At 48.3% G+C, this 14,776-nt stretch overlaps 1 protein-coding gene across 1 annotated transcript; it reads left to right on the top strand.

The window, feature by feature from the left end:
* Nucleotides 1-271: 271 nt before the first annotated feature.
* Nucleotides 272-7,997, top strand: LOC310757055 (TNF receptor-associated factor 2-like). The gene is made up of 5 exons (XM_083602174.1): nt 272-601; nt 2,944-2,998; nt 4,606-4,704; nt 6,226-6,342; nt 6,485-7,997. The coding sequence occupies exons 1-5, from the start codon at nt 453-455 to the stop codon at nt 7,157-7,159; spliced, it is 1,095 nt and encodes a 364-aa protein (XP_083458300.1). The 5' UTR covers nt 272-452; the 3' UTR covers nt 7,160-7,997.
* The last annotated feature ends 6,779 nt before the right edge of the window (nt 7,998-14,776 follow it).

Raw genomic sequence — 14,776 nt, 5'->3', positions numbered from 1 at the left:
CTGTCCCTTCCCGTAACAAATAATAATAACAACAGTATTCTCCTGCGCAATTTCTCTTCACGCCGGCCCACTTTGCCTTTTCCCTCTCTCCCCAGCCCCTTGCATTTTCGCAATCGCTTTCCCTCCCCTCAGCCTCAACTCTCCTCATAGGCATTTCCCGCGCCGAGCCCGCCGGGGCCCGCCTCTCCCGGTGGCGCGCGCGCGCACGCACAGAACTGCGTCACCCCGTTGACCCGCAGCTGGCACGTTCGGGGAGAATCTCTGATGACTCAGCGGCGGGATTCCCTCGCGCGCCCTTCTCTGACTCACGCCCGTCCCGTCCCATAAAAGCCTCGCGCCGGCTGCTGCCTGCCAGACTCATTTTTTCCCCTTCCTCTCCTGGTCGCTTTTCGTGTGGATCTTATTTTCTCTCTCTCGGGACTGAAGGTAGAGCGAAGCCCACGTTGGCAAGGATGGGAAAGCAACGGGGCTCCGTGATGCCCGTGGATCTGCTGGGCAACGCCGGTTTGCTCTGCCAGGCGTGCGGGTTCCTCCTCTGCAACCCACAGCAAGCCGAGTGTGGGCACCGCTACTGCAGGGGATGCGTGAAGAGGCTGTTCAGGTCAGTGGCAAAAAAAGGGAAAAGTGCTCCCAGGATATTTAAGGGCAAAGGCGGGGGACTCGCGATTCCCCCTCTCCATGATGTTGCTAGACTACAGGTCCCATCATCCGTGATCATTTGCCATGCTCATGGGAGTTGGAGTCCCCTAATCGTAGCTGGAGGGACGTGGGTGGCGCTGTGGGTTAAACCACAGAGCCTAGGACTTGCCAATCAGAAGGTCAGCGGTTCGAATCCCCGCAATGGGGGAGCTCCTGTTGCTCGGTCCCAGCTCCTGCCCACTAGTAGTTCGAAAGCACGTCAAAGTGCAAGTAGATAAATAGGTACTGCTCCGGCGGGAAGGTAAACGGCGTTTCCGTGCGCTGCTCTGGTTTGCCAGAAGCGGCTTAGTCATGCTGGCCACATGACCCGGAAGCTGTATGCTGGCTCCCTTGGCCAATAAAGCGAGATGAGCGCCGCAACCCCAGAGTCGGTCACGACTGGACCTAATGGTCGGGGGTCCCTTTACCTTTATGTTTAATCGTAGCTGGAGGCTTCTCAGATGTTAGGGTCACCTGTCCAGGATTCGCAGGGCTTAGAATAACAGAATCATAGTGTTGGAAGGGACCCTGATGGGCATCATCTAGTCCAGGCTTCCTCAACCCCGGTCCTCCAGATGTTTTTGAGACTACAATTCCCATCATCCCTGACCACGGGTCCTGCCAGCTAGGGATCATGGGAGTTGTAGGCCAAAAACATCAGGAGGAAGCCTGATCTAGTCCATCCCATAGCAAGGCAGGGATCTTTTCCGCAACGTGGGGCTCAAACCTTTGACCCTGAGATTAAGAGTCTCACGCTCTACTGACTGAGCTATAACTACAGTCTATGGCATTTAATTGGCAAGCCAGATCAGCTTCCTTCATCTCATAGGGTTAGCTGGATAAATCAATCTCCTATCTTCCTGCCTACCCTCTGGCTTTGATGGGCATATAGAAACTGCCCCAATACCAGCTGTGGGGGAGCACCAGTGGGAGGGGGCTGCTGCCTTCCTGCCCCTTTTTGTGTGGGTCTCTGAAGCATCTGATTGGCCACTCTGGGAAATCAAAGGCAACGGACCCTTGGCCTGACCCTGGCTCTTCTTGTGTTTTGCATTTCCTGGGAACAAAGCACCCACTTTTATTGGAATTACAGTGTTTTCAGGCTGCAACCCGTTAATTGGTTGGGGGCCAGTTTCAATTGGCAACGACAGATTTGTGATGCGTTCTAGAAACGTAATTTAAAAAGAAGACTTACACTGTTTCTTTTAATAGGATCAGGGTGTGTGAGAGTCAGGTTTCTCTCCAGTTGGCAATATTTCAGTTTGCTTTTCTGTTTTCTCGGGGAGGGGGGATAGATGCCAAGCCATACTGGCACAGCTGTGTTTATTCCTTGAGCACCTCAAATGTTGTTGTTGTCATATTTTGATTCAGCTGTGCTTGTGCGTAAGCAAGATGTTGACGCGTGGTAGTCTAGGGGGCCCGTGGCTCTGAATTATGCTGGCGGCACTTCCTGGCGCAGCAGGTGGTTGCAGCTTTTGTAAATCTGAGCTGCGCTAAAGTGTCTTGGGGAGCCGATTCCACTCTTCAGTATCCATGAGAGCTTTTGAGCCCTCTGTCCCTATGTATCTCCTGGAAAACTGTTCCCCAAAGGCGCCGGATATGCTTCAGACGGCCCTGAGCTCACTTGGTGATCTTGAGCGACTCAGTTCAGCCTCACATAATTGTTGCAGGCATAAAAGAGGGGCCCAGATAGGGAACCACGACACACGCTGCCCTGAGCTTCTTGGATATCAAGTGCAGGATATAAATGTGACAAATGAGTATAATGCACGGTATCCACAATACTAATGACTTAACCAATGGATGGCATTAATCTTGATGATGAACGACTGCTTCGCATATGTGGGGAGGAAGAATAAATTAGCAGAGGACACAAAGAAGAGAAGATGGAAGTAGCTATGTTTCAAATGCATCAAATATGTGTTCTTTTTATTCTCAGTTGGGTTTTTTTAATGCATAAGTGTTTTATTTATTATTATTATTTATTGAATTTATATACCGCCCTATATCCTATTCCCTGGCAGGGTGGGATGTATATTTAATGAATAAAATTTGGAGGGTGTGTATGAAAGAGAGAGAAAGAAAGAGATTCAAAATATAGTTTTCAGAGGGGGAAGCCCATGTCAGTAGTGCCTTGCAGGAAAAGAGGCTTGTGGTGCCTTTAAAGTATAGAAAATTTATTACGACATAAGCTTATTGTGGGTTACGCTCCCTTTCTGTTTCTCAGGGTTCATCCTGCTCAATTTTTTGTCCTCTTTCTCCCCACAGGGACACAGACAGGGTGGCCTGCCGGACTTGTAAGAAGGGACTGAGCCCCAAACAGGTGAGTTGTAGTAACATGATGTTCTGGAACCAGAGTCGTTTGGGTTTTCCTAGGCTTTTGGATCTTAAAGCGATATGTTGTTGTTGTTGTTGCCATCTTGGCAAATCTCAGTCAATCACTTTTGGACTCTCTTTTGCGGAAAGCAACGAACAAATTTAACAAGAAGAAAATGATAATAAGACCAGTCAGTCCCAGCCCCAAATACCAAGAAACCCGTAAATGAATGGTCACTAAATTCCCTCTCTATAGAAGAGCCAAGGCAACTTGTTCAGGTGTGGATGTTACCTGGCGCTGCCCTGTGATCACCCTCATCCCCTAGCATGGGTCACATCTGTCTTGCCATCGTCTTTTAAAAACAGGAACTTTTTTTTTTTTAAAAAAAGAGAGAAGCACAAGATATAGAAAGGGAGAAAATGAGAGAGAGGAGAGGTGTGTGATGAAATTCAGAAAGGCTCCATAAGTAGAAAAGCTGAGAGGGTTTATTTAAAGAATCTGTTGCACTCCCTTCGCTGCTGCTTGACAACCTACTGCTTTCAGCATCTGCTCATTTTCTGTATGCCTATGAAGGCCAGAAATCTCGCCCTCCTGTCTACTAGGAACATGGTACAAGAGAGACATAGACAGCAAAACAAAAACAGAAAACAGGAAAAAAACACCTGTCGTCCCTTTGGAGTTAAGGGTGAATCCTGGGTTCAAAAGAGTTCACAACTGTCACCCTAGAGAGGGAGGTGAGAGTCACTATTTGCGGTGCCTGCTTTTCAGCACTGACCGTGCACTTTGCCATAATTTGAGGGCGATGCGTTTAAGGCAGACTTTGCCAGCCTGGTGCCCACCTGGTCTTCAGGGGCTGATGGGAGTTGCAGTTTGAAACATCAGTCTGGCACCTGGTCAGCAAAGGATGGTTAGAGGTAATGTGTACAGTGGTACCTCTGTTTGCGAACGGGATCCGTTCTGGAGCCTAGTTCACATCCTGAAGCGAATACAACCCGCGTCTGCGCAGGCCACGATTCAGCGCTTCTGCGCATGCATGTGACGTTGTTTTGAGCGTCTGCGCATGCCTGAGCGGCGAAACCCGGAAGTAACGCATTCCGTTACTTCTGGGTCGCTGTGGAGCCGCTCAACCTAAATCATATTTAACCCGAGGTATGACTGTAGTGAGGTATGACGTGGGTGGTGCTGTGGGTTAAACCACAGAGCCTAGGACTTGCCGATCAGAAGGTCGGCGGTTCGAATCCCCGCAACAGGGTGAGCTCCCGTTGCTCGGTCCCTGCTCCTGCCCACCTAGCAGCTCAAAAGCACGTCAAAGTACAAGTAGATAAAGAGGTACCGCTCCAGCAGGAAGGTAAACGGCGTTTCTGTGCGCTGCTCTGGTTCGCCAGAAGCGGCTTAGTCATGCTGGCCACATGACCCGGAAGCTGTACGCCGGCTCCCTCGGCCAATAAAGCGAGATGAGCGCCGCAACCCCAGAGTCGGTCACGACTGGACCTAATGGCCAGGGGTCCCTTTACCTTTTTTTATGACTGTAGTGTATTGGTAGAGGTAACCGTGACGGGTCAGAATCGGCGGCCAACATATTGACTCCTTCTTTTCTCTCTCTCTCTCTCCAGTTCCACACTGACAAAGCGGCAGAGAATGACGCTCTAGCCACACATGTTGCCTGCCCGAATTTTGACTGCGCTTGGACGGGGACCCTGAAATCATACCAGGTACAGTGGTTTTAAATGAAGAGTGGTTTTAAATGAAGAGAATCGCTTCCCTCTCCCTGCCGATAAGCAATGCACACGACCAGGGATGAAACGGGAGCACAAAGCTCTTAGAGTGCCCTCTTGTGGCAATTGCAGGCATTTGACAAAACACATGCAAAACAGTCAGAAGAAACTGTGACTGGAGGAAAAGGAGGAAGAAGTCCATCGTTGAGCTGTGCTAATATTATTGATCTGACTCTTCCTTCTGTGATCCTGTTCAGGATTCTAGCCAGCCAGTCGCTCCAGTGTTCCATTTTTTTCTTTTGCAGCTTGCTGTTCTATTATGTTGTGAACGGCCCTGAAGCTGCAGATCAAGGGCAGTATACAAATTTAATAAAAGCAATAATTTTTAGCTGCAGATCAAGGGCAGTATACAAATTTAATAAAAGCAATAAAGGGCAGTATACAAATTTAATAAAAGCAATAATAATTCTGTGGCAACTGAGCACATTCAGTACTTCCTTATTTATTTATTTTGTAAAACCTCAAGGTTCTCCCACAGTGGGGCCATTCCGAGTCCATTTCTGTCGGCAGCCCCCGCCACCTAAGTTTGCTTTTAGGGGGAGGTGATAAGAATAATTTTGATCAGTTTTCCTAATTGAAAATTAATAAAAAGAATAATTATGATCAGTTCAATTGGGACTCCAGTAAAACAATAGGCTGCAAACTGAATAAATCATGGACAGGCAAACTAAGGCCCGGGGCCAGATCCGGCCCAACTGCCTTCTAAATCCGGCCTGCGGACGGTCTGGGAATCAGTGTGTTTTTACATAAGTAGAATGTGCCCTTTTATTTAAAATGCCTCTCTGGGTTATTTGTGGGGCTTGCCTGGTGTTTTTACATGAGTAGAATGTGTGCCTTTATTTAAAATGCATCTCTGGGTTATTTGTGGGGCATAGGAATTTGTTCAATTTCCCCCCAAAAAATATAGTCCGGCCCCCCACTAGGTCTGAGGGACAGTGGACTGGCCCCCTGCTGAAAAAGTTTGCTGACCCCTGGAATAAATGAAAAACAACAATAATTTGAAACAAAAATTTTTTTTCCTTCCAGTAGCACCTTAAAGACCAACTAAGTTAGTTCTTGGTATGAGCTTTCGTGTGCATGCACACTTCTTCAGATACACATGCACACGAAAGCATGCACACGAAAGCTCATACCAAGAACTAACTTAGTTGGTCTTTAAGGTGCTACTGGAAGGAAAAAATTTTTTTGTTTTGACTATGGCAGACCAACACGGCTACCTATCTGTAACAATAATTTGCATTAGTAAGACAATGATAATAAAGCAGAGTTAGGAATTCCTAAAAGGCATGTCTTTCCACCCTCATCAAAATGCTGTTCCCAACAACAGAATGTGATACAAAGCCAGTATGTTTTGTAGCATATAGATATGCCCTTTGAAGGCTTCAGAACATGAGGTAATCCTGTAGTCGGCAGCAAACAACCTTTGCTCATTTTCCCGGCCCTGTTCTTTTGCTTTAGGAGCACGCTTGCCCCCCTGTGGCCCAGCCCGGAACCCCAAAGAAGGCTCCCTTGGCCCTTGGAGATCAAAACGTTGAAGAGATAGAACCCTGCTGGAGTGTCAATAGCACAGTCATGGTAAGTCACGTCAAGAGAACCTGCATTGCGAGGGTATATAAACCAAGCTCAGGGTCCGTTGTGGCCCTGCACCCAGAAATGGAGCAATATGCCCTGGTGGGAACCCCTCCGTTTAAACCCTCTCCTCTCTCTCTCTCCCTAGGGTGGCCCTTCCATGAACGTGGAAGCCGTCCAAATGCGGGTGGAGGCGCTGGAGCTGACAGTGGTGTCTCTGCGCCGACAGCTGAACAGCCAGACGGCTGCGGTGAAGTCCCTCCAGCGCTGCTGCTCCCACTACGAGAAGCTCTTGAGGGCCTCTCAGGAAATGTCCGCCATGCCGAAAGCGTCTGGAGAACCGGCGTCGCCAGAGCTGGCCAGCACTGACGGGACCTTGGTGTGGAAGGTGGAGAACTTCTCCAAACTCCAGAAGGATGCCAAAGCTGGGAAGAAGCGTTCCATCTACTCCCCGGCCTTTGCCACTCATCCGTTCGGGTACCATCTCTGTGTCCGGCTCTACCCCGACGGAGATGGCATTGGCCAGGGGGGCCATGTCTCGCTTTTCCTCGCCTTGGCCAAGGGGCCCTACGACGATGTCCTGCCCTGGCCTTTCCAGCAGAAGGTCACCTTTTCTCTCTTGGACCCCACGCAGAGGAAGTCCCCCGTGATGGATACCTTCCTCCCGGATCCCCACAGCGTCTCCTTTCACCAGCCGCGGCAGAGGCTCAACGTGGCCAGCGGGAGTCCCCTCTTCGTCAGCCATCTTGAGATTCCTGCTTACCTCAAAGATGACACGCTCTACCTCAAAGTAGTGGTGGATAATGCAGGGATGGAAATCTGAGGACGGGAGACACTGGGGCAAGAGAACAGGGTTATTCTCTGTTCTCTCAGTCACACTTTTGTGGTTTTTCCCTTCTCCCAAAGGCCTTTAAACTATTTTTTGAAGCTCTCCACCTCTTGTCATCAAATCCCTACCCCTTTCTCCACACCACCAATTGTGTCCGCTACAATTCCCATTCTGAAATGGGCAGTGAACTACCTCTCTAGGAAACCTAAATCTTCACATAATAGTGCTGTGGATCGTGCAATATCCATCCCTCATCCAAACTTGGGTGGAATTTTTTAGGCTTTGTGATTTTTTCTCCCTACTTCTTAAGAGTTGCTGAAAGTGGTGGAGTGCCTGGACTGGCCTTTCAGAGGTCTTGAGCGTGGTATTCTGTAACGCAAACACTGACCACTGGGTACCATCGATTGCGCAATTTATTCAAGTTGCAGAATTGGAGTTTTCATACTCGGCTGCTTCGAATCTTTTAAAAATGCAATTCACTGGAAAAGACGCAGAAGGCCTGAAGATTTTCTTTCGATGCCTCATCGCAATGCCATCCCACTCTGCAGATTGCGAGTGATTGGGGAGCTGCAAATTTAGAATTTGTTACTGCTGTGGAGTTTGCTGTGTATGTTTGTGTTTTCCTGCTGCAGCTCAGCAGGCTACAGTTGAAAGTGATGTTTTGAAATATTATATATTTGTATTTATTGTTAATCAGTTCTACTGCACTTTTTAAAGACAAGGGGAATTTGCAATAACATGACAGGTTTTTTTTCTACCTCGCTTACTTATTTATTGATGAGAATGTTGGTATTTATTTTGGAAATTGAAATATTAAACATTATTTATTCAACGGATGGCTGCTTATGCTGGTTTGTTGAGCGGGTGGGGGGAAATATGCCTAGTGAGGTAATAAGAGTAAATAATAATAATTTCCCCAACCTTCACTTACGGTCACAGGGTGGGACACAACAGCATTAAAAACAGTTTTAAAACAACTTACAAACCCAGAAATTGTAGGGATTAACTACAACGTGAACCATATACTCCGTGGAGAAAAAGGTGGGATGTACATTCAATAGGAAAGCTCTTTAAGGGACGCGGGTGGTGCTGTGGGTTAAACTGTTGAATCTCAAGCCTTGTCAGAGGAATTTGGCACTCTCCAGGTGCCCGGCTTTGATTCCATGTTGACCTCCCCGTCAGCGTCTCCCGGCAAGACAAGGCGAGGTCTCTATCGGCCGATTCTCCTCAACGTGAGAAGAACACAACCATCCCTCCTCCCTCACTCCCAGGGAGGGGAGAGAGACAGACAGAAATGTCTTTACATGCCTTTATTTCTGTCTTTCCAGTAGTGCAGAGAAACGTGTCTGCACCCTCTCACATCAGCAGCCAGAGAGAGAGTAACTCCACCCATGTACTTCCAGTACAGGGTCATGTGACACTCTGAGCTAACATCCGGTGCTCAGAGCACATAATAGACTGTCCCTGGTTCCCACGGTACAGTCCCATAACATCAACATCCTGTTTGGCTTTCCAGCCATCTGGAGCACTCAGCAGCATTGCTCCTTTTTCGTAACAACCTCCCCCAAAAGAATCAATGCATGTTGCGGCCAGCAAAGCGTGATCCAGAGAAGAAAACAAACAGTTGTTATACACATAACACTCCCCTGTTGTTTCAGTTCCACCCTTGGAACTACCCGCCACTGGTTTCCCCAGTGTACCTCTCTGGTTGTCTGGCTTCCAAGGAATGAGTGCAACTGCATTACCTTGGCTAGCAACTCTCCGTTGTGTCTTTGTCTCTGACTTAGACACAGCTCCAACCTGTCCTCGGTTGTGTACAACAGCAACACATGCAACAGCTAAATTAGCATACTCTTCTGAGTACCTTTTGGGTGGTTCACCCTTTGTGACTCTCTCAGACCTGCGTATGAGGTGCTGATCCTCTCTGCTCACTGGTTCTGTCTCAGGACTCTTAGGAGAACCAGATCCAACAGTAAACAGTGGTTCAACCTTCACCTGTGAAGGTCTATCCATTGTGTGAGATTTCCTCTCAATGACTGTGACAACAGAGCTCTCTGAGCTATCACTGTCGCTCTCAGTACCACTGTACTCTGTGAAATCATCATCATCATCTGAATCGTCCTCTGTGGGAAATGTGTGTGCTATCACTCTCTCCTTTTCAGGAGCACTCTCTAGGAATTTTGTGAGAATCACCTGACCAGATTCAGACAAAATTACTCTGTAGAGACCCTTTTCATATCCCACAAAAATGCCTCTGGCATTCTTTACTCCACCTGGAGCTTCTGTCCTCACATGAGACCCAAAAACCTTGAAATGGGCAACAGAAGGTTTTCTCTGGAACAGTTTCTCAAAAGGAGAACTTCCCAACTCTTTCGAAACCTTTCTCACCCACGCATGACAAAACGACATGAGTGACTCCGCCCAGAACTCATGTGGCAGATGTGAACTAAGCAATTGCGCATTCATCCCCTTTTGCAATTCTTTGTTCACCCGTCCACAGACACCCCTGTTCCACGCTTCCGCTGAAACAGCAACCTTGTGTCTTATCCCTTTCTTGTGCAGGAACCTCTGGAAATCCTGTAAAAGAAAAATCTGCTTCTCATCTGTGAAAAGACAATCAATGTTAGCATCATGCATGTCTTTAACCTTGTCACAAAACTCCTGAAACCTTTCCAAGGCTTCCTGTGGCCTTTTTAACACATAAACCCAGACAAAGTTAGAGAAATGATCCACACACACAAGATAAAATCTTGCATTGCCTCTAGATGGTTCTAGAGGACCAATCACATCAGCATACACCCGCTGAAACGCTTTGTCGACCCTGGCCACCTTCTTGGCGCTCGTTTTGGTCACACCTGCAAGAGAAATCAAGTTAGACTCAGAATTACATTCCATGTAATCACTTTGCTCAAAGTCCAACAAATACAGTCCACCTTTCTGTCTGGCAGAAAGATATAACTCTCCATCTTTGAAGATCTTGCAGCTCTTATCATCATAGGACAGTTTCAGTCCTTTCTTTGCAATCTGCGAAACACTCAGCAGATTGAACTTCAATTCAGGAACCAAGTAAACATTGTTTATAGTCAGGTTCAGACTCTTAAGATACACAGTTCCAATCCCGGTCGCTTCCAGCTTCTGACCGTTGGCTTGTTCCACAGCGAAGCTTTGCTTCTTAAACGTTGAAAAGAGCGCCTTGTGTGGGGACATATGAAAATTACAGCCCGTATCGATCACAAACGAGTGTCCAACATCTGGCGTGGTTCCTTTCGCCATCAGGGCCATTGCAGGTTTCACCGAAGACTTGGTACGACCTTTGCCTGCTGCCTCAGGCTTTGCTGAGCGGCCCTTCGCTCCTTTCGGCTGGCGTGGCTTCTTGCAGCTCCGCTGACGATGCCCAGCCTGTCCACAATTGTAGCATCGGACAACGTTCAAAGCTACAGCATCCTCTCCAGTAGCAACATCAGTGGGGGAATTAGAACTCCGTTCTTCCCTCCCCCTGTCCTTGGCATCCATTTTGAATCCAAGCCTCAGCTCTCCACTCTCGAGCTAGTAAAATCCCAAAAGCTCCTTTTGAGCTGTCTTTCTGCCTCTCTCTCAGGCAGGCAATCTCCAAGCTGTCTCAAAGTCAAAACAACTTTCGCTTTCCCGGCTCTGACTGAGCCAGCCCCAGGTGTCAGTAGTTTTCCACTGTCCTGACTGTCGTTGCTTAGCAACTGTGCATACCTCTTCGTTATCTCACCGCAAATATGCCTGGTATGCAAGGCTAGGCTCTCAGAGCTGTTTTTCCAAACGCAGCTCTCTCGTGAACCAGAGAATAAATCAATCTGCATTCACACTTTTAGCCCGATATTCAGCATACCTTTTTGGGGCTCCGTTGCTTGGAAAACACCCCCTCTTGGTGTCCAGCCGTTCAGCTTCTGGCTGCAATGCAGACGTTATCTTCTTTCCTTGGTGCAGAGGATGGCACACGATCCATCAACCTCTCACCTCTCATGCTGATTCCCATGGATCAGATAACCAGCAGCCCCTGCTACCATATGTTGAATCTCAAGCCTTGTCAGAGGAATTTGGCACTCTCCAGGTGCCCGGCTTTGATTCCATGTTGACCTCCCCGTCAGCGACTCCCGGCAAGACAAGGCGAGGTCTCTATCGGCCGATTCTCCTCAACGTGAGAAGAACACAACCATCCCTCCTCCCTCACTCCCAGGGAGGGGAGAGAGACAGACAGAAATGTCTTTACATGCCTTTATTTCTGTCTTTCCAGTAGTGCAGAGAAACGTGTCTGCACCCTCTCACATCAGCAGCCAGAGAGAGAGTAACTCCACCCATGTACTTCCAGTACAGGGTCATGTGACACTCTGAGCTAACATCCAGTGCTCAGAGCACATAATAGACTGTCCCTGGTTCCCACGGTACAGTCCCATAACATCAACATCCTGTTTGGCTTTCCAGCCATCTGGAGCACTCAGCAGCATTGCTCCTTTTTCGTAACAACCACAGAGTCTAGGACTTGCCGATCAGAATGTTGGCGGTTCAAATCCCCGCAACGGAGTGAGCGCCTGTTGCTCGGTCCCTGCTCCTGCCAACCTAGCAGTTCGAAAGCACCTCAAAGTGCAAGTAGATAAAGAGGTACCGCTCCAGCGGGAAGGTAAATGGCGTTTCCGTGCACTGCTCTAGTTCGCCAGAAGCGGCTTAGTCATGCTGGCCACATGACCCAGAAGCTGTACGCCGGCTCCCTCAGCCAATAAAGCGAGATGAGCGCCACAACCCCAGAGTCGGCCACGACTGGACCTAATGGTCAGAGGTCTCTTTACCTTTACAAAAGTATATATCTCAAGTGTCAAAAGCCAGGTTAAAGAGGTACGTCCTCAGCATTTGCCCAAAGCTGTATTGAATAATGAAGATACCAGATGCACCTCTGTCTGCATACCAGGGCAGTGAGGGAAACTCCGAGGAGACAGCAGTGCTCTCTGAAACCCATTAATCAGGGGTCAGCAAACTTTTTCAGCAGGGGGGCGGTCCACTGTCCCTCAGATCTTGGGGGGGGGGCAGACTATATTTTGAAGGAAAGGAATGAACGAATTCCTATGCCCCACAAATAACCCAGAGATGCATTTTAAATAAAAAGACACATCCTACTCATGTAACAACACACTGATTCACAGACTGTCTGTGGGCCGGATTTAGAAGGCGATTGGGCTGGATCTGGCCCCCAGGCCTTAGGTTGCCTACCCATGCCATTAATCTTCCACCTGCAACTGGCAACTCTACAATGTCTTGGACTGGAGAGCCCCCTAGAGGCCACCGCTTGTTTCCAAGGCCAGACATATGCAATGTTAGTGTTTCTGGCATCCGTCTGCCTCGAGAGACAATGGAGTGCACCTCCAGTGGTGAAGTCAAACTGCTGTGTCGCAAGGACCGAAGTGGCATCCCTGGGGTGTAAGCCTGGGCAGTGTGTTAGGAGGTCCTGGGCTACCCAGACGACGACCCCCTTCTCGGCCTCACTGTCATGCACTGGCTGGATGCAGAGGAGTGGGGGGGGGGGAGGCACTGTCAGGAGTTCAGCCTACACTTGAGTAGGCCCCTGGCAGAGACACATGCCCGACTGGCATGTTCTCTCCCTCCTGGTCGATCGGGAGCTTCATAAGCTTTCTTCTGCCCGAACATCACAGCGACCGATGCCAACTGACACCAGCACACTTAGGGATCCGCAGAGGTTGTGCACCTTGCATGACAGACCTCAGCAACTCAGCATTTTGGCTAATCTACTTTATTTACATAAAAACACACACGGAGCACTGCAACATGGCTCCTTCTCTCTCTAGCATCAGACAGCAAAGAAAGAAAGAACAAAGGACAATAGTCCCACTTCACGGAACACAGTAACACAAACATCCTGTTTCCGTCACTTCCCACTCTGTGGAGTCAAAACATACACCGTCATGTGATAGACAAAAATCCCATGACGCCCCAGGGAAAGAAGGCTCAGAGCCAGGGGACTGGTGGTGGGGCGACGACGTATGGTCAGAGGGAGAAGAGGGAGAAGACCAGGAGAAGGAGGTGTCGGAAGCTGAAGAAGAGGCAACAGGTTTTAGTGAGCAGGAAGAGGCAGTGGTAGAGGGCAGTCCAGATTCAGAGGCAGGAGCGGAAGGGGACAGAAGGCAGAGATGAGGCAGGCTGCTGAAGCAGCCTGGGAGTCATCTCCTCCTGCTGCTGCGACCAGCTCCCCTTTCACCTGGTCTCCCAGAACATGCAGAGCAATGGAGAGAACGGAGCAAAGAGAGACAAGGCGAAGGAGCCTCATATTGTTTGGGAAGGACCCCGGGGGGAGGAGTTCGAGAGCAGTGGGAAGGTGGGGACTGCTCATTGGGGCAAGACCTACTGGGAAGAGCTGCTATGATCCCTAAGCCTGGGCTGTTTTGGTTTCTTTGAATAAACAGTTAACTTCTTGGGCACCAGGTGTTTTGTTGCTGACCTGCTCCTAACTTCAACTCCTGACACTTGCTGATGAGGCCCAAGGAAAGTGGAGCACCAGCTTCACTGCAGGAGTTTTCCTTTTCTTAGATGGGCTACCTATATCTGTCTATCTACCAATCGTATCTATCCTTACCTGGGCTTACAGTGTTGCCTTCAACAGTGTGGGCAGAACACAGCCATCACGGCCAGTACCCAAGGATAGCCTTATCCTCTATGAATTTGTCTTAATCCTTTTTTTAAAAAAAGCCTTCCAACTTGGTGGGCATCATTACAACTTGTGGGAACATATTCCACAGTTTATGTGCTGTGTGAAGAAATACTTTCAGTTGTCCGGCTTCATTGGAAATCCATGAGTTTTAGGATTATAGGAGAAGGAGAAAAACTCCCTATTATTTCCACACAGTACATGATTTCTTACATGCTCCCCTTTAACACGCCTTGGTTGGAAATCAGAAATATTCATCATGTACTGCAAATCATCCAGGCATCATCCAGTAAAGGACCCCTGACCATTAGACCCTCTACCAGTAGCTCCTGGTTAATCTTTGGCCCACTCTGATGCAGAGTTGCCAAATGACTATTACAAATAGCCCTGAGCTACCGTATTTTTCGCTCTATAAGACGCACCAGACCATAAGACGCACCTAGTTTTTGGAGGAGGAAAACAAGAAAAAAAATATTCTGGATCTCAGAAGCCAGAACAGCAAGAGGGATCGCTGCGCAGTGAAAGCAGCAATCCCTCTTGCTGTTCTGGCTTCTGGGATAGCTGCGCAGCCTGCATTCGCTCCATAAGACGCACACACATTTCCCCTTACTTTTTAGGAGGGAAAAAGTGAGTCTTATAGAGCAAAAAATACAGTATTCTCTCTCTTTTTAAAATAGTTTTTATTTGATTTTGCAAATATAAAATTATAACAATGCAACCATTCACATACACATTTGCAGATTCCTCCGAATCTCTGGATTTTCCACCTGCCCTCCGCGGGTCCTATTATTAAACCTTTTCTACTGCATCTTTTCCAATAATCTACATTTTATATAACACCATTGTCTTTGTAGTACTTGCTAGCTTACAAATGTTATTGCAATCCTGCTAATGTTTCCATCTGCTTACAGTGGTCTCCAAGGTAAATT

The sequence above is a fragment of the Podarcis filfolensis genome (assembly GCF_964270895.1).
Source record: "Podarcis filfolensis genome assembly, chromosome: 2".
NCBI lineage: Eukaryota > Metazoa > Chordata > Lepidosauria > Squamata > Lacertidae > Podarcis > Podarcis filfolensis.
The sequence above is the reverse complement of the archived record's forward strand: the minus strand, read 5'-3'. Positions and strand labels throughout refer to the sequence as shown.